Genomic DNA, 26,895 nt, shown 5'->3' on the forward strand with positions numbered 1-26,895 from the left:
TCATGCGCTTTCAAACAATATAGCGTATATAGAATTTGTTAAAGTATTCGTAAAGATATACTAAAGACTAAGATTTATGTGAATTGTCGAGCTTGCGAGAAGAGCCAGGGAGGGGGGTTTAGGGGGTCTCCCCTAAGAATACTGCTACGTATTTCAAATCATTCTAATTTTAATGACACTTCGAGCTTGCTTCGGCAGCCCGTTCGACAGTAGTTCTCGGAGAGCTCTCAGAGAGTCCCCGAATAATTAGAATGATTTAGTGATGAATCATATGTAAGGCAGTGTTGAGTGGTCTTCCCACGGTGCCACGGTATCGACAAGCTTTCCACTACTGGGTAGCCCCGCGCCCCAGCATATATTTGGGATTAGTGTGGCCAGGAGGTGAAAACTCTGGGTTGCAGGCCTCACTACTCGTGTGGCCGAGAAGTCTATCATCTTGGCAGACTAGCCTAGATATGTTAGCACAGTAGATCATAGGCATAATTCAGTGTCAAACTGCGGAGAAACGAGGTAGTCTGATTGGTGGGTACTCCCGCGCCGGACTGCCAAGATGATAGACTTCTCGGCCACACGAGTAGTCGGAAGGTGCTTCTTTGCAGGCTTTTGCAGCTAGTCCATATGTAGTATAGCTTGGCCTGGTGGGATAAATATCCTGCTGCCGTAGGCTTCCATAGATTCTACATCCTTCTTCTACCCACACGAGCCTGGTCATCCTTGTTCTTTTCACTGTTAGATAACTAATCAACTATACATTGGTTCCACCACACTGTCGGCCATCCCTTTCAATAGCAACCCTCAAATTAATTAAGAGGCATTGACTGATTCTCACAGCGAACGAAGCATCAACAGCCTCACGAACATCGACATGTCGTCCAACTTCTTCAGCCTCTCCCGCGAACTTCGCGATCAGATCTATGAGCTGGTCTTATTGCACCAAGAACTTATTGATCCCTGGGTTGATGATTACCATTCACCACGGAAGCTGACCCCTGAGCTCCTACACGTGAACAAGACTATCCACCGCGAAGCCAGCTCGCTATTCTACGCCCAGAATCGCTTCGATTTTACCACGCGCACCCCTGAGGACGTAGCCTCGTTCCTCGGGCAAATCGGCCGAAACAACGCAGACTATATCCGACATATCTGTGTCGACTTTCCGAAATTCCTCTATCTAGACCCCGGTGATGTCACCCTCGAGGACGATAGCGTTGTCACCCTCGAGGACGATAGCGTTAGCATCCTCGCGAACATACAGAGCCGCTGCGCCAATTTGAGCACGCTCACGACGTCCCTATATAGCACAAATGCCATGGAGCTTAGGCTCGACGCACTAGACAACCCCAAGGTCGTTATTGAGGCTTTAAAGCTGGTCAATACTCACTTCAGAGCCATTTCGTCCCTACAAGAGATCATCGTTGAGGTGTATGAAGACGGCCCGAGTGATCATATACGAAGGAAAATGGAGAGTCACGGATGGACAATCAGTATTGCAGAATATGTGGAAGAGGACTCCGACAGGAATTTCAGTGACTTTGGAAATGATGATTATGGCTATCATAGGAGTGGTCATGATGATGATGACGATAATTATGATTTTGACAATGATAGTGACTTTTGGAGAAGAGCGGCTGACTGAGTTCATCTACATTCACCAACACAAGCGGCAATTGTGAAAGCAATCTTTGCCTGTGGCTGCTCAAAAATGGAGAGGAATACACGTGTCCACTATTAGGAGGTCATTGTAATTCCTCTTCCATTGCGCCAAAGGTGCGACCCAAAGGCCCACTCTCTACTGTACAGCAACAGGTCGCGGCCTGCGCGAGCCTGCCTCAAAAGGATCCAGGCTGAAGAACAGAGCAAAGATTCTCCATCCCTTATGCGGCAATCCAATCTTCCACGACCATCCGCGCCACCGGGGCCCTCCATGGCTCTGGCACTTCGCTCATCCGCGCCACTTTGGTCTTTGGCTCTGGTGCAGGACTCTTGCGCTTACGACCGCGTTTTCCCTTGCCCTCGCTAGCTTTATCTTTCGCAGCACGCTTCACTCGTGCCTCGCTGAGGTCCTCATAGCTCATCACCTTCGCCTTCCCTAGGACCACTGACTTGGTCGATCGGCGAATTTGGGCTTCGTTGTTCATTCTGGACAAGAATCGATTTTATCCTGAAGGAGGGCCCGTCCGGCAAATGATATTTGGGCGGCACTTGCTAGCTTCTGTACGTGCCTCTGTGGGCGCTGTTTGCTCGTTTCATCAAGTGTATAAGCATCCCGTTTGTGTCACCATCAGACAAAAGAGAATCGGCAGGATACGGCGATCACACTTTCTCAACGATCGTTATCAATGACAGCGATAGCGAGCATCACCCCTCTCACAGTCGTCGAATATCTTGCTACCCTCGTCGATCGGTAACCCACGTGTAGATACGAACTACTCGACCTTCGGTCGAAGTCGTGCGTATGAAGCTCTCTGCAGAAGGTGGACCAGACAAGAAAGCTATCCAATGTGCTAAAACTTAAAGTGCCCTGCGCCTAGCACTGGGAGCTGCTGGAGCAGACCCAACTTTATCGCGACGTATCCCGAAGACATACCCTCTATGGGTAAAGCCATAGGCATGCACATAACCCCAAGGCGCTAAGCATGCACCCCGCAATCATTTTTCGCCCTGAATTTAATGCGCGTAATACGCAGTCGCTGGTGTTGATCCTGTAGAGGGTTCCCTGGAGGCTAGAGTTTAAATAGTCGATAAGCCTTATCATTTGGATTCGGCAATCCTCACTGCTCTCTCTCTCACGTTGGGTATACAATGAGGATCTAGACGTCAGTGTGTATGTAGTGGATTATTCAGACTAGGATTCGGTTAGACGGAAGCTCGAGGGTGAAGAGATGTGGACTGCAGAGTGTACTGGTATCTGGTTGCAGTTGGGGCCCCAAACATTTGCACTATGGCTAGAGGGGCGGCTATACGAACACACACACACAATCAACCACGCATACCTGGTACACGCAATTGGATGATCTACTAAGTACCCAAACGAATGTGGCAGGAGGGCTGAGTGGGGGAACTCAGGTAGAATGACGGAATTAAAACGCTCAGGCTCCTCGCAAACATCCACTCTGGACGGGCAGAGCATTGAAGGTTTTCAGGCAAACGCTTGGAGTCTGCTTCAAAGCTACCGAGAGGCTATTCAGAACGGCCAGAAATGTGGTAGCGCGCTCTTGCACACGACTCAGCAGCGAAGTAGGAGTCATAACTTTGTACCAATCCACCCGCGACTTCAAAGTTCTCTGCCTCCAGCGATTCAGCCGTCTCTTCGCCTACAGTGGCACAACCCTGATCCTGACGCTGTTTCTAGCAGATCTTGGGCTTTCAGACACAAAGATCGGGCTGTTCATGACCCTGACGCTGCTCGGTGATATCCTTTTCAGTGTCCTTCTTACCTTCACGGCCAATCGATTGGGAAGGCGCAATGTGCTATGTCTAGGTGCTCTCGCAATTACGATGAGTGGCGCTGTTTTTGGACTGAGCAATAACTTCTGGGTGCTGCTCGCCGCGGCGACTGTTGGGGTCATAAGTCCCAGGTATGATTTCACCAAAGGTACATCGGAGATGATCATGTCTGGGACAGCTATCAATAGTTCATCTTAGTGCGAATGAGATTGGGCCCTTTTGTGCCATTGAGGTATCCGCACTCGCTCAGCTTACCCCAGTGTAGGCGCGTAGCGAGGTTTTTTCCTGGTATAGTCTTATTGGCATGATTGGACAGGCCCTTGGTACCATTGTGTCTGGCTCGGTGATCGAGGCCCTCGAATCGAGAGACGGCTGGACGACGGCCCGCGCGTATCATATCATCTTCTTCGGTTACGGGGTTCTCGGAATAGTCAAAACTGTACTGTGTTTGATGCTCAGTCAGGCTTGCGAGATTGATATCAAGTCGGTGAATCTTGCGCATCGGGAAAATGCTTCAGTGCCACCATCTGAAAACTTACGCTTATTGCCGGATGACGGTAAGAAAGACAAAGGAAGAAGGGGCTGGCAGGTTGCATCTTCAACAAGCAAGGAGTCTTTGGCAGCACTTTCCTCCTGGCACTAGAAGCCGTTGGTTCGGGGCTGCTTGTTACGTGAGATCTTTTAGACTTTTGGAGAGTGTGAATGCTCTGAAGCTGATCACAGGAGCAGGTCTTGGCTTACATGTTTCTTCAATCAGAAGTTTGTCATGCGAGAGAAAACCATCTACACCCTTCTCTTCATCGTATATATACCCCAAGCATTGTCCAACCACGGAGCATCGACAATATCTAAGCGCAAAGGTGACCCTCGTATTCCAGCAGGCAATATGCCGTGCTGACATTTTCTCTCCAGGCAATGACAATTGCGAGCCTCCTGCGCGGAGTGACAAGTGCTTTGATACCAATCTCACCATCCGCCACCCTAGCCATAGTTTTTCTAATCCTGCAGTCATGTACCCGCGTCATTGGACTTCGCACTGCCTTTGTGGCGTCTATGTTCCCCCCCAGCAGAACGTACCGCTTTCATGGGAATTACTAATGTTGCGAGGACATATAGCCAGAGCATTGGACCTATTGTTACTGGAGCATTAGGTGAATCGCGTATGTTTTGGGTGACATTTGTGCTTTCGGGGTCGATGTGCGCGGCTTATGGTGTTGGGACACTAGTCCTGTTCACGGGTCATCAGCCGAGAGAAGAGAGACAAAAAGAGAATGATGAGGGTCGTGGAAGAGATGAAATTGAAGCCGGAAGGCAACGTCAAGATAGATCTTTCTGCCTGTGTGCTTCGGCTCTGTACTAGTACCGATTACATTGGCTAGATACCTTACATTACATAACTATAGGCTACAAAGATGGTTCTAGAATTTCAAGTCTTGCCAAGACCAGCTCGTTTACCTCTTTACCAATTCACTTTACGAGTATGTGCTAGGTATTGTCTTCTATAGGTCCATTCACACTGGAGGCCGACCAGGAACCTGGGGGCAGAAAGGCTGGTGGCGTACTAGTACCTTGTAGTACCCGAGGCGGCTTTGTAATATCTTGGCGCTCCGAGCTGTCTTGCCCGCCTTTTCTTGACTGCTTTATTTACGCAGTACCACCCACACACTCGCCCGGCAATCATATACTGTTATCGCAGTAAGAATGGTGCTCGCCAAATCCAAAAATGCAGTGGGGCTGGGAAACAGCCTCATGAATGACCGTTTCGGCAGAGGCAAAGGCAACGACCGCAAGAAGGTCTCGGCAGGAATACACAGAACAGATCAAGAGGGACAGACCTATGTCACAAATGCCCCCAAAGAAGCATCATGGGTAAAAATGCGAAGTGTAACAGAGCAAGGTGCTCTTGATGAGTTTCTCAGCACCGCAGAGCTTGCTGGGACAGACTTTACCGCGGAGAAAATGAACAATGTGAAGATCATACATACCGATCAACGCAATCCATACCTCTTGTCAGCAGCCGAGGAAAGATCAGCTATCAGGAAGCAAAACGCGAACAAGAATCGTTTGACTGTACCAAGGCGGCCACCTTGGGACGAGACCACTACACCGCAAGCGTTGGATCAGAAAGAGAGAGCGAGTCTGCTCGATTGGAGAAGAGGCTTAGCTGAGTTACAAGAAAATGACGACCTCTTGATGACGCCCTTCGAGAGGAATTTGGAAGTATGGAGGCAGTTATGGAGGGTCATCGAGAGGTCAGATCTTGTGGTGCAGATTGTGGATGCCAGAAACCCATTGCTCTTCCGGTCAGAAGATCTTGAAAAATATGTGAAGGAGGTCGATCCCAAGAAGAATAATCTACTATTGGTCAACAAGGCGGACATGATGACTTTGCCGCAAAGAGAAGCTTGGGCAAACTATTTCCAAAGAGTAGGGATCAACTACAAGTTCTTCTCGGCTTCGCTGGCGAAGGAGATGAATGAGGCAATGGACATAGATGCAGAGCCTACCGAGAATGCTTCGGCGGTGCCAGACAAAGCTATCGAGGAAGTAGTAGATGGTGCGGGTGACAAGCTCGCTAATGAGGCCGAGAAGTTGGATGTACAAGATGCAGAGGAGGACGAAGAGCAGTGGGCAAGTGAGGAGGATCTTGATGAAGAAATGGATCAGCGGACGAGGATCTTGACTGTAGATGAACTTGAGGCTTTATTTCTAGAGAATGCTCCAGACGTCGAGAACACAGACCCGGAACATCCACGGAAGACGACAATTGGTCTCGTGGGCTACCCCAATGTTGGTAAATCTTCTACCATTAACGCACTTATCGGAGCGAAGAAGGTCTCTGTCTCATCAACGCCGGGCAAGACGAAGCATTTCCAAACCATACATCTCAGCTCGGAAGTCATACTTTGCGATTGCCCTGGACTTGTCTTCCCCAATTTTGCCACTACGAAAGCAGAGCTTGTCTGCAATGGAATCTTACCAATTGACCAGCTTCGAGAGTTTACGGGACCTGCAGGGCTCGTTGCCCAGCGCATCCCCCAATCATTCTATGAGGCTCTTTACGGCGTCAAAGTGCAGATTCGACCCCTGGAAGAAGGCGGCACCGGAACACCAACGGCCGAGGAGATCTTGATCGCTTACGCTGTTGCTCGAGGATTCGCAAAGACAGGACAAGGACAACCGGATGAATCGAGAGCTGCGCGTTACGTGCTCAAGGACTACGTGAGTGGCAAACTACTGTTCTGTCACCCACCTCCCAGTGATCCTCCGGTTGATCCACGAGAGTTCAATCGAGATCTTTACGATGTCGAGCATCTTCCGCAGAAGCGGCGGGCCATGTTAGCAGCACAGGTAGAAGCTTCGATATCCGGCTCGGAGAATCCTTCATTGATGGATGATACGGAGTCGCTTCCTGCAGTGCCTCTACAAGGAGAGAAGTCAAACGGGCTTGATAAGAGGTTCTTCGGACCTGGGCAAGGCAGTGCCGGACATTTGATTATGCCTTTTAATCACCAGTACAGTGAGCAGGGGAAAAGGCAGCTGACGGGTAGGAAGCTGCAGACAATGACGGCATTGGAAAAAGACATTGATCCTGGAGAATTGAAGCTGCTGAATTCCAAGAAGCATGGCAACGGAGGGAAGAGGAAACACAAGGCGTCGCGAGCTGAAAAGGCGTGAGCTACACTGTCCATCTTGGCTGCATAGCAGCGGCTGGCGTTCAAGGTTTTCATAGACGTTTGTTCTCCAGATACCCTCAGATAGACAAGGAATGTTCCGAAGCCTCTAAACGCCCGAAGTGTCCTAATTTCGAATCGTTGTAATTTCGACCTCTTAAGGCCGAGTCTTGGCACGGAAAGAAGACACAATTCTGCGCCCACCAGTTGGCTGCTCTCGCTGCCGCTTTCACGCTGGGTAAGCAAGGGTGACACAACACACCCCACCAGGATGATCAGCAGTCTAGTCGAGTATCTTCGGCATACCACCCGCCCATTCCCCACCTCATGTTCGTCTGCCCAGCTCCGTCGAATTGGCTCGGAGATGGCTGCCATGATAGGATAGAAAAAAGACAAAAACAATAATCAAGATGTCCAAAATTTGAGCCACACCTGATTTGAACAGATAACCTTTCGATCTGGAGTCGAACGCGCTACCTAAACCAGGATTAGGAGAATGTCAGACATACTGAGGTCGGGAGAACAAACCGTTGCGCCAGCGGCCCATTGACCAGACATTTAGCTGTGACAAATATTATATATATCTACAAATCAGTTTCCTAGAAAATCCAATTCATTGCCGCATAAATACCTCTGTATAGCGACCTTACCATTGAGCTACATGTGAATATATCAAAAGTGGGAAACGCGTTTGTGATCATTCTGCCCAGTGCGCTTAACTGTCCTTGCATTACCCTTGATTGCTTGTGACCCAATCCATGATCAATGACTTTGACTCATCTGGACATGACCTTATTGAGATTTGGCCGTTGTTTATCAAGTGAACTTGAGCTCGTCATCGCATAATGGCTAACGCTACGAAACGAGAAAGGAAAAACGACTGTGGTGTTACTACATAGCTTTGGGGCTGTGAGCTGGACACGCTATCAACAAGAGACTTGCGTGGTCCGGAGATGATTTCAGTGGCTCAATATCTCTTCCGTCTTGTCTTCAGTACCTCGAGATGCAGAATCTTTTTCTCAGTCAGATAGTCGAGATTGAGAACTGTGCCTGATGGTCTAGATCCTAATGTCCTGGACGTACCAAAACGGTGGTTGATCCATTTCGACATCCAGACAAACCTAGTCCTGGCGTCAGCTACTCGTTTAGGTACTTTTGACCTTGAGATTCGTACATCTCGATGGCATCTTTTACGCTCGAAGCCAAGTTCGAAGGTTCCTTTGCCCGTTCATCCGATAATCTATCTGCCAGGCTGGACGACGCAACCTTCGGGAAACACTTCCTCAATATCTTAATGAATTTCGACAAGTTTTCTGAGGGTGAGGTTGGGGTGGATTTCCGTCTTGGCGGAGTCATCAGTGCCGAGGCAAGTGAGTGTACGGTTTGTGGGGTAGACCGTAGAGCTGTAATTCCGGCCGCAGCATGGCAAGGGTATTTCGTACTGGAACGCAGGCTGTTTCTTTCATGCACGATGCTCCTCATGTTCATCTGTCAACTACACTTCTTGTAAGCAATTATGTCCAAGAGTGACTTCAGCCAGAATCTGCTCGCCAGCAGCCGCAAGCCTCAGACGGCTGCCGAGAAGATCCCCATCATTGCTCGGGGTGCTGTCAGTGATCGAGCAAAAGAGACTCTGAACTTGGTACTTCTCGACAATCTCAATTGCGTTTCAGTCAATTACTAATTGTCGCAACACAGGTAGAAAAGTTCGTCGAGGAAGAATGCGTTCCCGCAGACGTACTCTTCCACGCACAGGTGGGGGAGGGCGAGAAAAGATGGAGCACATACCCACCCGTAATCGATGAATTGAAAGCCAGGGCTAAACAGCTGGGACTTTGGAATATGTTTCTACCCAAGAATCACTTCAAGGAGGGGGCAGGCTTCTCGAATTTGGAGTATGGGTTGATGGCAGAGTATATGGGGAAATGCAGGACAGCTTCTGAGGTACGAGACCGCTTTCAAAAGGTTACAGACTCTTTGATATTGAAGAATAATATAGGGCACCAACTGTGCAGCACCAGATACTGGTAACATGGAGGTTTTGGCGAAATACGGCAACGAGGCTCAAAAGAAGCAATGGCTCACTCCACTCTTGAACGGCGACATCAGATCCGCTTTCCTCATGACTGAACCAGATGTTGCGTCTAGCGATGCTACAAACATCACATTATCTATGACAAAACAAGGCAATGACTACATATTGAATGGCTCGGTACAGTGTTAGCTTTCCCAGAAGCTGCTGGCCTTTACTTACCGACGTCACAGAAATGGTGGAGCAGTGGCGCCGGCGACCCACGATGCAAGATCTACATAGTCATGGGCAAAAGCGATCCCAACAACTCAAACGTATACAAGCAACAATCCGTCATTCTTGTCCCAGCAGGCACCAAAGGTGTAACTGTCAAGCGAGTCCTATCCGTCTACGGCTACGACGACGCTCCTCACGGCCACGCCCACATCACCTTCGAGAACGTCCGCGTACCTGCCTCAAATATGGTCCTCGGCGAAGGCCGCGGCTTCGAAATCATCCAAGGCCGTCTTGGCCCGGGACGCATTCACCACGCTATGCGCTCTATCGGCGCCGCAGAAAAAGCCTTGGATTGGATGATTGCCCGCGTGAACGACCCTACCAAGAAGCCGTTTGGCAAATTGCTCGCTGAGCACGGCGTCATACTCGAATGGATTGCAAAGTCCCGCCTTGAAATCGACGCCGCCCGCCTGATTGTGCTCAACGCCGCTATGAAGATTGATGAAAAAGACGCGAAGAGTGCTCTCAAAGAGATCGCGGAGGCGAAGGTCATGGTGCCCCAAATGGCATTGACGGTCATCGATCGGGCTGTCCAGAGTTATGGAGGGGCGGGTGTGTGTCAGGATACGCCGCTAGCAAATATGTGGGCGCAGATTAGGACATTAAGGATTGCGGATGGCCCTGATGAGGTGCATCTACAGCAGATGGGGAAGAATGAGAATAAGAGGGGCGCGGAGGTTAGGGAGAAGTTGGATAGGCAGAAGCAAATGGGGGAGAGGTTGTTGAGGGAGAGTGGGGTGCAGCAGAAGTCGAAGTTGTAGATGTGGATTTGGGTCCGGGAAAAGGCGCCATGATATTATGATGTATAGCATGTAGAGAAAGTACCGGTTCATCTTATTCACCGACCTTGGTACTAATATCCTGCAGCATTCAAGCTACCAGCGAGTCAGCGGGGCCTTTTACGATTGCCTTCGCAATGGTTGCCCCTCACAACAGCCCTATGTAAATAGTCAAAACCAGCAGCCCTTGTCCACCAACTCAACCCCAATCCCACACACTCCACACCCCCCACAAGCCTTCACAGAACCTCCTCCACACCCACAAACACCCTCCTCTTCCACCAAACCCCCCCTCTCCCCCAAAAATCCCCCTTCATCCACCAGCGAACCACCACCAGACCTCACACACACAAAATGTCCTCCTCTCCCACCAAACCCCTCGCCTCCCGCGACATCAACACCTCGGGCCCCTCACCCACGAAGCCCAAGGCCGACCAGGTGTCCAACACGGTGGGGAAAGAGAGCGTCAGCAAGCCGCAGAGCATGGAGTATCACCGGCAGGTACTGCAGAGTCGGTTGGAGGAGGACAAGTAAGTCGGGCCAGCTTCCCGTATCGTTTTCAGAACACGGGGGGGGAGGCGAGGCGAGTGGTGAGGGATGGGGATGGGGATGGGTTGGGTTTGAATCAAAGAGGGAGGGACGACGGCTAACGAGCGTTTTTGGACTACAGGGCGAAGCAAGTCTACGTCTCACCCTCGGACACGATCATGAGCCCCTGCACGGCCAAGCTGTCGGCGTACAAGAGCAAGCAGTTTGGGAAGTGAGTGTTTCCTCTCCCCTCAACCCCGACCCAACTCCATCAGGCAAGCGTCAACGATCAATGGTCTGATTGTGGTGCCGATGCAGAGCGAAGCCGCAATCCCTCTTCGCGAAGATGGAAGCTTCCAAGAAATCCGAGGCGGCCAAGTCGACCGAGGGCAAGGAGGGTAATGACGGTGGTCCTTAGATGTCGCAGCTGATGGAATGGAAGGCTAGAAGTGGTTGCATTCACGCGTAAGCATGCATAGCGAAGCATTTTGCTTGACGGTACGCCTTGGACATACGGACGGCTGCAAGGCATGGACAGACAGATGCTGGAGGCGTGACGAACTGCAGGTGCTTCCATAGGAGTTGAAGGATTGCATGGTATAGGCGTTGAAGTAATATTGCCCAAACCATGATTGCATGCTAGACTGTCTCCCGTGGAAATGCTCTTGTGAATACTACAGAGAGTCGCTAAGGAAAAGCTGGGAAAGGATACCATCCGCCGTGATGCTGCCCTCGCCAATTGAACCCGGCTGCCGTGACGGACTGTGTGCTGGCTTGTACCCGTCTCCTTTACTTGTCCTCGGGCTTCTTGCCATAGGCGACGTGTCTATGAAGGGAGTCAAACCTCATTCATGAGTAGGGACGAGTAGCCTTACAGATAGAAGTATGCGTGCATCTTAGGATTTTTCATTTCTTTCCTGATCTTCGCACATACAACATCGACCTCTTGCTGCGAGTAGCCCAGAACACGCGTGAAAAGAGCGTAAGTGAAAGCTTCGAGACCTTCCATGATCTGGAGGTAGTTCCAGGCGCCAACTTCTTTCTGCAATGTTGGATCAGTAGTGCATAGATATCGAGACGTTTAGGTATTGTTGGTACCAGATATCTGTCAGCAGGCCAGGTTCCCACAGGCCAAACATGCCTCTCAGCCGCAACATCCTTGAAACCAGCGTCTCTCAACCAGCCTTCGAGAAGAGGTCCAGGGCAAGGCTCCATGCCGCCTTCTCGTGAAGCCGCAAGGAAGGTGGTATTGAAGTGTTTAGAAGCGAGGTCGGGGGTGAGAGAACCGTCTGGAGAGTTCCATTCCAGGTCGAGATCGATGCATTCGACCCAGCCGCCTGGTTTGGTATGCCTATTTGAATGTTAATGAATGGATTTTCATTTCGTTCGTGTTCCTGGCTTGGAACGGACACCCCGAGAAACTTCATTGCTTTAGTTGCCCTTGATGTTCTGAGAAATTCCTTAGGGAGTGGGCGATAGAGTGACCTACTCAAAGCATTGACGGACCAAACGAGGCCAGTTGCGAATAGCACTGCCCATGAAGCGGCAGTGGATGTAGTCGAATGTCTGATGATATGTCCAATTTGCCTCCACGTCATCGATCTCAAAGCGTACATTGGGCGGTACCCTATGAGTTTCGGTGGCATTAGTTGAAAAAGACGAAGCCGGGAAGATCAATATTGGCACCATATACAAGGAGAATGCAAAAGGTAGCAACAGCAGCAAGGCAAAAGGAGAGGACTTCATAGTTAAAGCCTCTAGCTAGGGTGGCCGGGCTAAAGAGCGCCGTAAGGTTCATGATACTGATAGGGTTGAAGCGATTGCAGCCAGTCGTTTGTGGATGTTGGTAGTGTAGTGGGAAGGAATACAAAGATGCAGTGAAAATTTGAGGATGGTGTATCTTGCTTGTAGTGGATAATCGCCCCTGACGAATAGTACAGGATTCTGTAAACAGACAATGTTTGTAAAACGTAGCACTTGTGCACCTTATATTATTAAATTTTAAAAATAATATTTATTATATACTTATATTTTTATTATATTATACTTTAAAGATTAATTCTTTAATATCGCTAAGATTAATATCGCTATTAATATTAAGATTTCTAATTAAAATTTATTTTCTAATCTCTATATAATCGTTATTAAATATATACTTTATAAAAACTATAATTAATATACTATTAATAAAATAGATATTATTTTATTTTATTAAAACTTAGATAAAAATATATATAATAAGCGATTTCTAAAGAACTTTAGCAATTTTATTATCTTTAAATTAGATTTTAAATATTTTATATATTATTAATATAGATTTATTAAGATATTAGATAATAAATCTAAGTAGAATTATTAGATAATATTTTATAATCTCTATTTATTAATTAAATATAACGCTTATATCAATATAAAAATTTATATTAATATTAAAGTCTATAAATATATTTTAAATATATTTATAAGAATAATAATTAAGTTAATTTTTAAATAAAGTATAAAAATAATATAGATTTAAATAATATAAATTTAAATTAGATAAATAAAATTTAAAAGTAATAAAATATATAATAAGTAAGCTCTATAAAAGTCTATTAAAAGATTTTTAGCTTTAAATTATATAAATATAATTCTTCTATTAAATATTTATTTATTTATCTTTTAAATTAATTAATATATATAAAAGAATAAGATAGAATTAAGCTTAAAAATCTTAAATTTATATATATAGCTAATTATAAATTTAGATTTACTACGCTTCTTAGTTAGATTAATTAACTTATCGTAAATAAATAAATTAACGTCTATAACTATTAAAAATCTCTCTCTCTACTTTTAACTCTTTAATAACTTTTCTATTTTCTATTAAAGTTTTAAGATTTTTTTTTTAAATTATAACTCGTAACTTACGCTTTTAAATAAAAAAAGAATTTCTAAATTTAGTCTTATAATTATTAAAGCGTAAGGAATTCAAATATCGCTTATTAAAGTTCGCTTCACAGCCCTAATTAAAAAATAGATATATATTATTTAATTTTAGAATAACTTTTTTTTCTATTAAAATTTTAAGATTTTTTCTTTAAATTATAGAATAAAATATAAGCTTTTAGAGAAAAAAAGAATTTTTAAATTTAGTCTTATAATTATTAAAGGGCAAAGAATTTAAATATCGCTTATTAAAGTTCGCTCGACAGCCCTAATTAAAAAACAGGGGTACATTATTTAATTTTAGAATAAATTTTTTATTTTCTATTAGAATTTTTTAATTTCTTTTTTAAATTATAGAACGTAATATGGGCTTTTAAATAAAAAAAGAATTATTAAATTTAGTCTTATAAATATTTAAAGATAGAGAATTTAAAATATCGCTTATTAAAGTTCGCTCGACAGCTCTAATTAAAAGAAATAATTATAAATTTAATTTATAGATCTTTACTTATATAATATAGTATTTAATAATAATAATAATTTATTTTAAATAGTTAATATAATATATAAATATTAGATTAAGCTAATAGCTTTCTTCTAGTTAAATTAATAATATTAATAATAAAAATAAATAAAAAATCTCTTTTATATTAATCTATCGAAGTAATATATTTAAATATATATATATATATATATATTTAAATAAAGTTTATATTAGAGGCGTAGAGATATTATTAAAAGAATATATTATATTAATTTAAACGCTAAAAAGCTTTTCTATCTATAATATTTTCTTCTAAATATATTAAATCTTATATTTTTTAAAGACTTTTATATAATAGATAATTTTTTTTATAATATTTATATAATAAAAGATATACTTTATAATAATATTAAATAAAATTAAATATTAAATAAAATAGCGATTTAATAGAGAAGATATATTTTATAAAGTTTTTTTATAATAATTCTACTATAATATAAGCTTAATAATTCTCTAAATTTATAAAATAATTATAAATTAAGATATATAAATAATTTTTTTATTATTAAATAGAAAAACTTTAAATATAATATAAATAGCTTATCGCGTTAATAATAATATTAAAATATTATAACTTTTTATAATATAATATTTCTTTTTTTATATATTAAAACTTTTTATATTAGATATATTTTTTCTTAATAATTTCTTTAATAAATTAAAATACTTTAAGCTATAGAATAAGAAAATTATTATATTAATAATAATTTTAAAATATTATAACTTTTCTTAATATAATTTTTTTTTTAATTATTAAAATTCTTTATATTAGACGTATTTTTCTCTTTTTAATTTATAAATAATTTAATTCTTTTTTTATATTTTATATATATTTTTTAATTAATATATATTATTCTTTATTTAAATTATTTAATAATTATATTTATATTCTTTAAATTAAATATTATTATTTTTCTCTATTAAATAATATATAATATAAATAAACTATTATTAAAGACTTCTATCTTTATTTAATTTAAATTCGCTTAAAAAAGAATAATACTATTTTTATAAAGAATATTAATTTTATTATTAACTTTAATTTATTAGCGATCTAATAAAATTATAAATAATATTATATTAATAATTAAAATTAACTTTTACGTAAAAAATATAATTATTAAATTAATATCTAAAAGTAGATATAAATAAATTTTAATAATAATTAAATTATTATAATTAATATTATTTAAAATATAATCTCTTATTTTAATAACTAACTTTTCTTTCTAGATAATTATAAAAATATTAATAAAATTATACTTTAGAATATTATATTATAAAGAGTATAATATAACTCTAAAATAGTTATTATTATAATTTTATTTAATATTATCTTTATTCTTCTTTAAGTTAACGTTATTATTTATTTTTACTTTAAATTTATTTTTAATATTATTATTTAATTTAATTATAATATATTAATAAAATTTAATTTAACTTAATTATTAAAAATAATTAAATTTATTTTCTAAAATAAGATTTTTATATAAAATCGCTATAATATTAAGATTATTAATTATATATTCTAAAATATTTAAAAGAACTTTACTTCTTTTAATACTATAATTATATATTTCTATAATAATTTTTATTAAATTTTTTTAATTATTAAGAATATTAAGTTAAATTATATCGCTTAAATTATATTAAAGATATTCTATTTTTAAAATTATATTTAAATTCTTAAATTTATAAAAAATATAAAATTTTAAAATTTTAATTTAATTAATTAAAGTTAAATTAATATAAAGATATTCGCTTAAAAATTATTAGATATAAATAATAATATTTTAATAAACTTCGAAAAATAAAAAGTTATTAATTAATCTATTAAATAATTATTAAATAACTTTATTATTTAATTAATTAATATTATTTATAATAATCTTAATTTATATTAAATAGCTAATTTCTATATATTTAAAGTAATTCTTTATACTCTTAATAAGAATATTATTTAATTTAATAATTAAATTCTTAATAAGTTCTCTAAGACTAAAATCGTTTATAATAATAAAAATTAAGTTATTAATAAAAAAGATAGCTTTCTTTTATTTACTAAAATAATAAATATTTTTAAATTAATCTCGCTTTTACTCTATTATTTAAAGTTAAAATAAAATTCTATAATAATATTATTAAGAAATTTAAAATAAAATATAAATCTATATAATAAAATATATTTATAAATTAAATATATTAAGTTTAAAATATTTAATTATTATATTTTTAAAAATAAATATAATAATATTATATATTATATATTATATATCTCTCTAACTTCGTATAATTTAAATAATTTATATACTTTTTTTTAATATATTTAATTTCTAATTTAATTAGTTTTTAATATAATAATTAATAAATTTTAAAATTAATTATTATAATAAATTAATCTATATTTATATTTTAAGATTTTTATTTATAATTAATTATATATAATTTTAAATTAAATTATTAATAAAATAGAATTATTAATTATAACTTTAAATAATTTATTAAGAAGATAATCTACTTAATTAATAAGATATATTAAAAATAAAATTATTAAATAAATACTTCTTTTTTAAATAAAGATATAATTAATTAATAATTTATAATAATAAAAATAAATTATTTATTATATAAAAAGTAAATAAAATTTAATTTAACTTAGAGTTAGAGCTTTTATCTTCTTTATTAATTTTATAATAATAAAAGTAAATTAAAAATATATAATAAGCGATTAGAGTTTAATTTAACTTAGAACTAAGATTAAAATTTTATTTAACTTAGAAAAATTTAACTTTATAAATTTAATTTATAAACTTTTAATTATAGTAATATATATAATAAATTATAATTAAATCTATTAAAAAGAAAATTAAATATCTAGAAATTTTTAAAGATATAATAAACTTTTAAAAAAAAAAAATTATATAAGAGTTTTATATAATTTAAAAAAAAAAATTAAAAAAAATCGCTAAAATAATATTTATTAATATAAAAATTTTTTTATATTAATTTTAATTTTAATATTATAATTTATATTTAAATAAATTTATTATTTATATATTAATTTTACTTATATCGAATTTATTAATAAATTATTTTAGATTATAAAATCTAAAAAAGTTTATTATCTTTCTCTTTTATATATATTTTTTATTAAAATAAAATATATAATTTTAAATATAAAATATATTAATATATATAATAGAATAAGATAGAGCTAAATTAGAAAATCTTAAATTTATATATATAGTTAATTATTAATTTATTAGATCTACGCTCTTTTAATTAGATATCGTAAGTAAATAAATTAATATTTATAATTATTAAAAAAATAGATATATATTATTAATATATAGAATAACTTTTTTATTTTTCATTAACTTTTTAAGATTTTAAATTTTAAATTTTAAAGCGTAGTCTACGCTTTTCGAATTTTTAAGAATTCTAAAATTTAATCTTATAATTATTAAAGCGTAAGAAATTTAAATATCGCTTATTAGAGTTCGCTCGATAGTCGATAGCTTTCGAATAGCTTTAATAAAAAAAAATAGATATATATTATTTATTTTTAAAATAACTTTTTTTTTCTTTTCTATTAAAATTTTAAATTTTTTTATTTAAATTATAGAATATAATATAAGTTTTTAAATAAAAAAAGAATTACTAAATTTAGTCTTATAGATATTTAAAGATAAGAAATTTAAATATTACTTATTAAAGTTCGCTTATCGAAATTTACTCGATAGTCTCGATTTAAAAAAAAGATTATAGATTTAATTTATAGATCTTTACTCGTATAATATAAATTTTTAAAAATTAAAAAATTAAAAAATTATTATTAAAATTAATTAAATAATAACTTAAAAAATATAATATAATATAATATATATCTATATTTAATAAGATAAGTAGAAAAAAATAAAAAACTTTTAAATTTTTTAATATTAAATTAATATATAAAAAATTTTTTTAAAATTTTTAAAAAATTAAAAATTTTTTTAAAAAAAAAAAAATTTTTTATAAAAAATTATATAAAAAAAAATATAAAAATTTTTTTTTAAAAAAAAAAAAAAAAAAAATTTTTTTTTTTTTTTTTTTTTTATTTAAAAAAAAAAAAAAAAAAAAAAAAAAAAAAAATTATAAAAAAAAAAAAAAAAAAAAAAAAATATTTATTTTTATAAAAAAAATTTTTTTTTTTAAAAAAATATATTTAAAAATCTTAAATAATAAAATATTATTTAATACGCGATTAGATATTTATATAAAAATAATATATAAATTTTAATTTAATTGATAGACTTGGCGGGATAACGAGGTACCCCCATTACCCCGGAAGGAAAACATTACCCCGACCCTACCCCACCCCGTCAAAACCCCGACCCGAAGCGGGGTGGTATTGGGTACCCAAAACCCCGCCCCACTCCGCCCCGTTGCGCAGCGTATAATCAGGGCTGATATTGATAACTCTTCCAAGAGTATTCGGCTCTCAGCTCCTCGTCATGCATTTCTTCGGAGCTATCCTACACCCTTAATCTGTCGCCGTTGCCACATGAGGTTCAGCATGGGTTCGGGTGCCCGGTTCTCTGGTCTTCGTGACCCCAAAGCTCTCATTCAAAAAGACGGCGTCCATGTCTTCAAGGCTTCGTCTTGCCGTCTCCGGATAGAACAACCACGTAATAGGCACGAAAGTTGCGTTAAGTGCAGCCCAGATTAGATAAAGTCGATACCCAAGCCCCTGAATAGCTTGTGGGGTGATGTAGACAACGACGAAGTTAGAGAGCCAGTGGGAGGCTGCACCGAGAGCGACGCCCTTGTTGCGCGTGCGAAGGGGCATGATTTCAGAAGCATACATCCACGAGACTGGAAGAATCCCGAGGGAAAATGCGTCGAAGAATAGGAAGGTGAAGGCTACGAAGGCCCATTGAGACTGTCGCGAAGACGATTGTCAGCCTTGGATGTCCCCCTAAGACGGGAAGACTGAGGGACCCACTGTAGTAGTATCCAAAGCCAGCATAGAAGAGATCATTATCATGCAGAAGCAACAAGCGGCTGCGCTTGACATCAACATTTTGCGACGGCCAAAGTGCTCAATGAAAAAGTATGGACTATAACTCCGTCAGGGGTAATTCAGGAAGGCTCGTGGAGAGGGTAGACTAACAGCCAAGAAATAAGGAAATACTGGAATCCTAGCACGCCGGAGATAATGAGTGAAAGCTGCGTGGACAGCCCAATATTGCGCTCGAAAGTAATGGGCAAAAAGTAAGCCAGTGAGTTAATGCCACACCACTGGTTCATCCTGACCCCAGTACGTTAACATCGGTCTTGCGAATGGATAGGATGGAGGCACGTACATATACGGGCCAGCTCCTAGGAGCACACGACTAATGTTCCTATTTCTACCCTCTGTGAATACCTCACCCCACGATGCCGAGCCTAGCAGAAGCTCCTGTTGCACAGACGCCTTGACTTCATCTCGCTGACGAACGACACTAGGGTGCTCGATGCTTACGTCCCTGCCTTCTAGCCTAGCGAAGATCTCCACAGCTTCTTCTAGCCTGTCATGTTGAGCGAGCCAGCGAGGTGATTCTGGGAGGATCGGCAAAGCGATGAGAATGATAACCAGAAACACTCCTTGGAAGGCGATTGGCCACCTCCATGCGAAAGAGGAGGGTTCGGCTTGGCTGCTGGCGAGGCCCATAAATGTGCTGAGTGGATGACCAAAGGCGATCAACGCACTCTGAATGATGAGAAGTGCCTGTTCGCATCATCAGCGAGAGCTTCTATGATCGGCTAATTGTATATACTTACCCCTCGATTATGGCTCTTGAAGCTCTCAGCTTGCCAGACAGGCACGTTGACTGTGTTGATCCCATTGCCAACTCCGGTCAAGGTTCTGGCAATTATCAACTGCACGCTCTCCGTTGCAGATGTCTGCAAAACGGTTCCGACTACCATGATCCAGCATCCCCACTTGATACTACCTTTCCGCCCATAACGATCAGCAGTCAGGAATGCCACGATTGCGCCTATGAAACAACCAATGTCATAGATAGCGGCGATGATGCCTTCGAGCTTGGCGCTTGGATTGTCGAAATCGGCGCGAAAAGAGCGCAAGCCAATTACAGCGCCGAGGACACCCTGGTCGTAGCCGAAAAGCTTGTAGCATGTGAGTCAGTCTTCAGGTGGACCGTCAAACTTCCAAGACATACACGTCACGTACGCATTAAGCTTTCAAAGATCAAGATAACTCAAGTAGGCGCTACGGTAACACACTTGATATAGTAAAGATGAGAGTGGATGGGAAGATAGACCTACAAGGAAAGCTGTTCCGCAGACCGCAGCTATGGCTCCTCGAAGGGTAGACCCCGTCAACAGTCCTTGCACCAGTTTTAGCAACGAACCTTACAATGCTACGGTAACGAGGAAGCAGAAGCGAACTTAGGATAAGTGTATCAGAAGGAGAGCAAAGCCATCCCCTTATGCGGAAAAGAAATACTGAAGCATTGAAAGTGGGCTGGCTCTTTTGTGATTAGGGATTGTGGTAGGTAGAGTCAACGTTGGTTGTCTTGGCCAGAGCACATTTAGACCAAGATGATCAAGGCAGGGGGCCAACGCTTGGGAAACTGGAGTAAAATACCGTAAGAAGGAGACACTGACGAGTGCTCGAGGTCGGATAGCTGAGTGTACTTGGATGAAGATGCGGAGCTAGGCCAAAGGTTGTTGAGCATGGCTAATGGGTTCTGCTTGTTCTTGTCGGGCAGTGTCTTTTCGTACTTTGTGGAGAAGATGATGCCAAATGTCTCGGGCTAACTTAGGCAGCATTCAGTGACACACTCTTCTTAACAGGCATGGAGCGCTTATCGCTGGGCGCTCTCTGTTCACTTCTTGCATGCACTTACCTAGACTGCGCATTTGCCAAATGGACCAAGAAGTCTCGAGTCAGCTGTGAGCTCTCCCTCCTTGTCCCGTTCCAAACCATTCTTGAGGTCTCGATTTCCGACTGATGGGGGTTCTCCAGCGATTGTTGTAGAGTAAAGATCAAGTAACAGAGATAGCGCCGATAAGCGCCGAGCAAAAAACGCCTCAATCTGCAGGGGCAGTTTTTCTTGGCACACATGACATCACCGTATTCGCTACGAAACTCGGTGGATCTACAACAGTACAAGGTCAACATACTCGCAAATAGGGGCTCCTCGACACGCAACATTTTGCAGCATCAGACAGCCTCATACACCACCAGTCTACATCCTGTCTTCAGACGAACATTAACCATGAGCTTGTTCTTCCACGAGACTATCATGCTCTACCTCGCAACGCTCTCCCTCACCCTTCCCTGTCCAAGCTGGAGGAGCAATAGAAGACCTGCCAGCATCTAACAAAACAACCAGTCCCCCATCCCACGTGCAACAAGCTTCTACGGTCAGACTCATCACCGCCTCTCGTAGGTTCCAGTGTCTGTCCCTTCCTGCTTCTCACCCCCATGAACCCATCTCCAACTCATGCCTACTCAACACTGTCTCGATCTCCCCCGTTGTCCAACTCTGCCTCTGCTCTGCGGATGTTATCTCATGGTTTTTCTCCAGTGAAGTCAGGTTAACGCTTTTTAGTAGCCTTCCTTCGTCGTATCCGTGGCATCCCGGTCCCCTTCGTGGTTGGTGAAGAGCAACCCACTCAAAGAGGCTTCGCCACCAAGTCCAAATCGACTCTCCATGGCAGCTATCTGCTGCAGGTCCCCTAATGTCGCCGGCCTCATCTCCAATATCGGCCGATTCTGCATACTCCATGGATGTTCCACTTCTTGCGACTCCAGCGCTCTGTTTTTCGCGAACTTATTGATAGCTTCTTGGTAGTCCCCTGTTTGCACAAGGATTCTTTTGAGTTTCTCCTTCTCGACAGGGTCTGTTTGGTAGGCCATGAGCAAATTGTAGGATTCCGAAGGTGGCGTCTGCTGTCTTGTGGGCCTTGGCACTGGACAACCCTTCTCTTGGGGGTGCAGGTACGACTTGTATCGATCATTTGTGTGTGAACTATGGGTTGGCTGCAAAGGTTTCCGCCAAGAGAAGTCCTCTCTTGCTATGACCCAAGGGTGTTTCCTCTTGTACTGTACATTCAGCTTTCGTCCGAACACTTGATGGTAATTGAGCTCCAGGACCACTTGCCGCGCCTCCTCCGACGTGGCAAAGGTGGCAAATGCCATGCCACGAAAGTCATCGAATTCGTCGTAGAGATAGTTCAAAGCCCTTGGTGGTGGGAGCTTCATTTGGCTCATGAGGTGTAGCAGATGACCAGTGTTCCAGTGGATGGGAAGGTTCTTGATCATGGTTGTCGTTGGTATGATCTCCTCATCGGCATCAGTCGCATACTGCTTGGAATTTGCAAAGGCCATCTCGTTACATTATGAAGGTTCTTTCATTGTTCATTAGCTATGTGATACAAAGATTGCTTGAAATAGGCGGTGCCAAGGCACTAGAGCGAACTAGTGGGGTGTTTAACACATTATAAAAACCTGGGCCCAGAGGAGGTTTCTTTAACACATTAACTGTACCAATCTAGCTAGATCTTACGCACTGCTCGATGAAGGTGTTAAAAAGCGTTGTGTTACATGCGCGATGGCCCGGGAGTTGTTCGGCTCATTGACCAGCGATAGTGAGCCTTCAAAACAATCAAGATTACGCGGAGGTCCCAGATCGCAAATGAGGACAAGAGGCAATCTGGGAGTCAAACTCTCCACGTACCTTTCGTGTGTAGTTTATCGCTTCAATCCTGCTCCTTTCAAATTTTACCCGTCAATCATTGTGATGTTTTGAAAGTATGTCGGGTATCAGGCCTACGGTGCATCTTTCCCTGAACCTATCTCCAAGTATCTTATTGGAAATGGTGTGCATTCAATGGTCTCATATCATGAAGAATAGTTGTTTATTGTCATGTTCTATGAAGAAGTATGTAGGAAGGATGGAGGTGACTACCTATCTATGGTGTGAAGCCACGCTAAGGCTATTTGCCACCATAAGGCGTAGTCACAACACCTATTTGGAACTTAGTAGTGTGTAGAAATGCTGGCCTCCTATTGGCTGATTCCAATATATCTAGACAGAATATGCTTGGTGTGCTCTACGGCATATGAGAAGAGAGAAACTCTAGGATCCTGTATGGATTTCCCGTGCTCCGACCCCTTCGCAATGATCAAAAATGACTCTCGCAATTTTGCCACGCGTGGCCTCCGGATCTCCTCGTACAACTTCAGACGGCCAACAGTATCTCCTCCTTGCACATCAAGCGGTAGCAGAGCAGAGTTGAGAGAGTGAACCCATTTCGATCGCCGTTGAGGCGCCAGAGAACCCGAAAGAAACCCGAATGGCAAGACAGGGTGGCAAGCGCCCCCGGAAGAGTGGTATGATTGAGACTCCAGTTGGAGTGGTCGTCCATATCCTTCAATTGCCATACTCTGAAGCCATCCGGGTCGGCCAGTGAGAAGAGTCGTTTTGTGATAGGATCAAATCAGTACAGATATCAAGAATGATGTCGTAAGAGACCTTCTGACTATATGCTGCATGGCAAAAGGGTCAACCTTGGAAAGTCATTAAATAGATCAAGAGTCATCGTACAAATAGTAGCGGCAGAATTGTTACTGAAAGTCTGCTGGTTGAAAACATTGCTCGGGTAAGTGCACGTGACATTGAACTAGTTGTCATAGTCTACTGGAACGAGAACGCGTTTGTCATTGCCTTTCCATGAGAGCATGAGTACATCATCGCTAACAGCAGTGGACAGGATACTGTCCCTCTGCGTAACGGCTTCGGGCAGCATGAATCTAATCGCGCTCTGGCCAGTTGAACGCTGTGGGAAGGATTTTTTGCTATCAAGGATGTGAGACCTGACCACCGACTATGGAGTAATTAATCCATCAGCAACGAGGTCGTCGGCTCTCGGAACCAGCATCACTTACGTGGAGACTGTCTGCAGCATTGATCACGTCTGTGGAAATTGCCTCTCCGTCCGCCAGCAGTATCGCTGTTTTGGTAACATCCATGGACTCCACTTTCAGACCGGACTTCCCTATGATACCACTTTCGAGCGTCACCTGCATCAGTTGCTGATGTAACTGCGGCTGTTGTGGCTTGCGGTTGTTCCCTCCAGCCCCACTGCCACTGGTGGGCAAGGATCGACTGCTAGGCGGCATACCAGGAGCGACGGGAAGTTCGACGTATTTTCATTCACATCAAAACCAGAATCGCCGGAAGCGTGGGTCCGAATACAAAATCTTATTTACGCCACGTACTGATCCCAAAGATCCGGCGCCGTCAGTTGAGTTCATAATGAGCAATGCACCAAAACCCTTTCAGTGGAGCTTCGTGCTTCATGGGACTCCATGGATCTTCTTTTTTCTCTCTTTCTTCCGGTTGCCTCATCGTAATTTGCACCTCTTTCTGCATCTACTCGCTTGATGTTCACAAATCATTTCTTCTAGTGATGATATTCCCCGTTATGTCGGTCAATCCAGCTTCTTTCTCTGTGGGGTAGCTCGAAAAGTACAAGACTACGCCCGCATTACCCCTTCCACCGGGTATTGTGTCAAACTTCGCGGCCCGCAATCAGCGCGCCAATATTTACAAAATTCCTTGCGCTACCTTTTTGGGAATAGTCTATGTTTTTGTCTGTCTTCGCATGTATGTCAAAGTTTGGTTCAAGCGTAGGCCGGGCTTCGACGATCGTAAGCTACCAAACGTCTTCTCGCTAATTGCTAGCTAGCTGACTAGTCTAGTGGCCTGCATTGTTGCGACGGTAGGTTCGCTCAACCCAACACCGCAACACTTTTGACTCAATATGGTATTATAGATGGGGTTTACTGCATGCTTCGGAATGGCGATCATGAGTAAGTACAACTTTCAAAGTATGGCAATCCTTTTGTTGACTACGTATCAGTGTCACTGCATGGGGTTAGCAAGCACCAATGGGACGTACCGCGGTCCGAAATCCCTTTCATAGTCCGAGTAAGTGAACAGAAAGGATTTCTCATTGCGCAATGACCTTACACGATGTAATTCGGGAGATACAACAACATTGTCTTACCGCCTACCATGCTCTTTCTCAGGCTGTCACTCCTGCTGCTATATGTACGCATCTTCGCTACCGATAAAGTCACCAGATATCTAACATACTTAAAGACGACGTTTGTATTCTCGCATATACCATTTTGATGTTTCTTAACATCTTCTTATACGTTAAACCTGTTGTCGACACCAACAAAGCTCTCGGGGCTGTGAATCTTTTCAGTGACATTTATATACTATGCGCTCCTATTGCAGCAGTTTCAAAATTTCAGCTTTCTATCAAAGCGAAATTTGGTATCATATTAGTATTCATGATCGGAACTATGTATGTTGTGTCTTTTCGTCAAGGAAGAAGTGACTCCGCTAACGTCAACTCAGAGCTTGCGCGAAGAGTCTTGTAGGCCTTATATTTCGACTACAAGTTCATCAAACGGAGGTGGATGCCACGTACCTTTTAGCAGGCACTTGTCTAGTCACGTCCGTGCCCCATACAGGGATTGAACCGCCTCAGCTTACTTCCTGAAACCGCTAACTTCACAGAGCACCATCGAACAACAGATAGGTCTGATCTGCGCTTGCATGCCTTCTTTCTCGGCCATCGTCAAGAACTCGTCAACCCTCCAATAATGTATCCACTCAGTTCAGAATCTGGGCTCGCGGACTCTCAACCCGAGTCGCCCTAGCTCGACAGCAGATACGAGAAGAAGTAACCAAAAGCGCTTTAGCCTTGACGGGTCTGTAGAAGACAGCTTAGAGCTCCACGGCAGGGAGACTTCCACAGAAGCCGTGTTGCCTGAGAGCCCAAAGAAGACCCCGCGAATGGAGTTATGAGCTTTTGAGGGAGAGGAAAGACCAAAGTCACCGTTGACGAAGTTGTAGGGTCGTTTGCTGTGAGGCTCATCCGGAAAAGTACGATGTCTGCAATGCGAGGTGTCGAAAGCCAAGATAACGGAGATATATGCGCGCTCTCTGCCTCCGACTCGGCACCACCGCCTTTCTAGACTTTAATAGCGATGACATTCAGGCGTCTGTGGGAGCTCTCACCAATGGCTACGGCGCACATGCCGTAGTGTGTATGGCAGGAATGGCGGCACACAAACAAGCAATGAGGCTGGTAAGGGATACAAGTACGCTCGTATGTGTTGGATTGGTTACGGAGAATTTGCTGATTAGTCCTTTCGAGATGTTGAACAAAGGTCAGCAAAGCTTGTCTCCCGTCGTCCTCACGTGAGCTTGTCATGACACGAGGCGCTGATTCTGACTGGGCATCAGGCCTATGCATTGTAGGTTCATCCGTTGGAACGCCTCAGCATATGGATGAGCTACTGGCTCTAGCAGTTGCGGGCAAAGTTCTGCCGTTGGTGGAGGTGATTGAGTTCGACGATCTGAATCACGCCTTGCGGCGACTTGCGAGGCACGAAGTCGAGGGGAGGATTGTTGTCAATACCCCTCCATGAGTGTATGATAAGGCTACATGATGTGCTTTTGTGAATTCACATGGTGAGGTGGTCTGGGAAAGCTGCAATTTCCAGCTTCAAGCAAGCTCAACGTACTGCAGCGACTGAATTTTTAGGCAATTATGCTCGACTTCCAAACAACGTTTTCAAATGAATCGTCGCATAAGTTGATTTGACTCCAG

At 41.2% G+C, this 26,895-nt stretch overlaps 11 protein-coding genes across 11 annotated transcripts; 6 read left to right on the forward strand and 5 right to left on the reverse strand.

The window, feature by feature from the left end:
• Positions 1–865: 865 nt before the first annotated feature.
• HO133_002440 (uncharacterized protein) lies at positions 866–1,673 on the forward strand (the record flags this gene model as incomplete). Its single annotated transcript, XM_037293366.1, has 2 exons — positions 866–1,565; positions 1,609–1,673. 2 exons carry the CDS (start codon positions 866–868, stop codon positions 1,671–1,673), a joined length of 765 nt encoding a protein of 254 aa, XP_037150195.1.
• Positions 1,674–1,874: 201 nt separating this feature from the next.
• Positions 1,875–2,606, reverse strand: HO133_002441 (uncharacterized protein; the record flags this gene model as incomplete). Its single annotated transcript, XM_037293367.1, has 3 exons — positions 1,875–2,139; positions 2,393–2,504; positions 2,588–2,606. 3 exons carry the CDS (start codon positions 2,604–2,606, stop codon positions 1,875–1,877), a joined length of 396 nt encoding a protein of 131 aa, XP_037150196.1.
• Positions 2,607–3,498: 892 nt separating this feature from the next.
• HO133_002442 (uncharacterized protein) lies at positions 3,499–4,090 on the forward strand (the record flags this gene model as incomplete). The annotated part of the gene is made up of 2 exons (XM_037293368.1): positions 3,499–3,578; positions 3,742–4,090. 2 exons carry the CDS (start codon positions 3,499–3,501, stop codon positions 4,088–4,090), a joined length of 429 nt encoding a protein of 142 aa, XP_037150197.1.
• A 1,058-nt stretch (positions 4,091–5,148) lies between these two features.
• Positions 5,149–7,125, forward strand: HO133_002443 (uncharacterized protein; the record flags this gene model as incomplete). Its single annotated transcript, XM_037293369.1, has 1 exon — positions 5,149–7,125. The coding sequence occupies one exon, from the start codon at positions 5,149–5,151 to the stop codon at positions 7,123–7,125; it is 1,977 nt and encodes a 658-aa protein (XP_037150198.1).
• Positions 7,126–8,637: 1,512 nt separating this feature from the next.
• HO133_002444 (uncharacterized protein) lies at positions 8,638–10,190 on the forward strand (the record flags this gene model as incomplete). The annotated part of the gene is made up of 4 exons (XM_037293370.1): positions 8,638–8,763; positions 8,820–9,065; positions 9,121–9,333; positions 9,387–10,190. The coding sequence occupies 4 exons, from the start codon at positions 8,638–8,640 to the stop codon at positions 10,188–10,190; spliced, it is 1,389 nt and encodes a 462-aa protein (XP_037150199.1).
• Positions 10,191–10,562: 372 nt separating this feature from the next.
• HO133_002445 (uncharacterized protein) lies at positions 10,563–11,154 on the forward strand (the record flags this gene model as incomplete). Its single annotated transcript, XM_037293371.1, has 3 exons — positions 10,563–10,738; positions 10,879–10,968; positions 11,055–11,154. 3 exons carry the CDS (start codon positions 10,563–10,565, stop codon positions 11,152–11,154), a joined length of 366 nt encoding a protein of 121 aa, XP_037150200.1.
• Positions 11,155–11,525: 371 nt separating this feature from the next.
• On the reverse strand, positions 11,526–12,482 carry HO133_002446 (uncharacterized protein; the record flags this gene model as incomplete). The annotated part of the gene is made up of 4 exons (XM_037293372.1): positions 11,526–11,562; positions 11,612–11,778; positions 11,835–12,087; positions 12,226–12,482. The coding sequence occupies 4 exons, from the start codon at positions 12,480–12,482 to the stop codon at positions 11,526–11,528; spliced, it is 714 nt and encodes a 237-aa protein (XP_037150201.1).
• A 6,251-nt stretch (positions 12,483–18,733) lies between these two features.
• HO133_002447 (uncharacterized protein) lies at positions 18,734–20,933 on the reverse strand (the record flags this gene model as incomplete). The annotated part of the gene is made up of 7 exons (XM_037293373.1): positions 18,734–19,132; positions 19,196–19,310; positions 19,364–19,501; positions 19,557–19,960; positions 20,014–20,361; positions 20,521–20,582; positions 20,843–20,933. The coding sequence occupies 7 exons, from the start codon at positions 20,931–20,933 to the stop codon at positions 18,734–18,736; spliced, it is 1,557 nt and encodes a 518-aa protein (XP_037150202.1).
• Positions 20,934–21,808: 875 nt separating this feature from the next.
• HO133_002448 (uncharacterized protein) lies at positions 21,809–22,591 on the reverse strand (the record flags this gene model as incomplete). Its single annotated transcript, XM_037293374.1, has 1 exon — positions 21,809–22,591. One exon carries the CDS (start codon positions 22,589–22,591, stop codon positions 21,809–21,811), a length of 783 nt encoding a protein of 260 aa, XP_037150203.1.
• Positions 22,592–23,886: 1,295 nt separating this feature from the next.
• On the reverse strand, positions 23,887–24,385 carry HO133_002449 (uncharacterized protein; the record flags this gene model as incomplete). Its single annotated transcript, XM_037293375.1, has 2 exons — positions 23,887–24,090; positions 24,152–24,385. 2 exons carry the CDS (start codon positions 24,383–24,385, stop codon positions 23,887–23,889), a joined length of 438 nt encoding a protein of 145 aa, XP_037150204.1.
• Positions 24,386–25,065: 680 nt separating this feature from the next.
• HO133_002450 (uncharacterized protein) lies at positions 25,066–26,713 on the forward strand (the record flags this gene model as incomplete). Its single annotated transcript, XM_037293376.1, has 8 exons — positions 25,066–25,078; positions 25,129–25,196; positions 25,298–25,319; positions 25,371–25,581; positions 25,635–25,692; positions 26,281–26,370; positions 26,440–26,452; positions 26,529–26,713. The coding sequence occupies 8 exons, from the start codon at positions 25,066–25,068 to the stop codon at positions 26,711–26,713; spliced, it is 660 nt and encodes a 219-aa protein (XP_037150205.1).
• Positions 26,714–26,895: the final 182 nt, after the last annotated feature.

Source organism: Letharia lupina, assembly GCF_014066315.1.
Source record: "Letharia lupina isolate WasteWater1 chromosome Unknown contig_15, whole genome shotgun sequence".
Taxonomy (NCBI): Eukaryota; Fungi; Ascomycota; class Lecanoromycetes; order Lecanorales; family Parmeliaceae; genus Letharia; species Letharia lupina.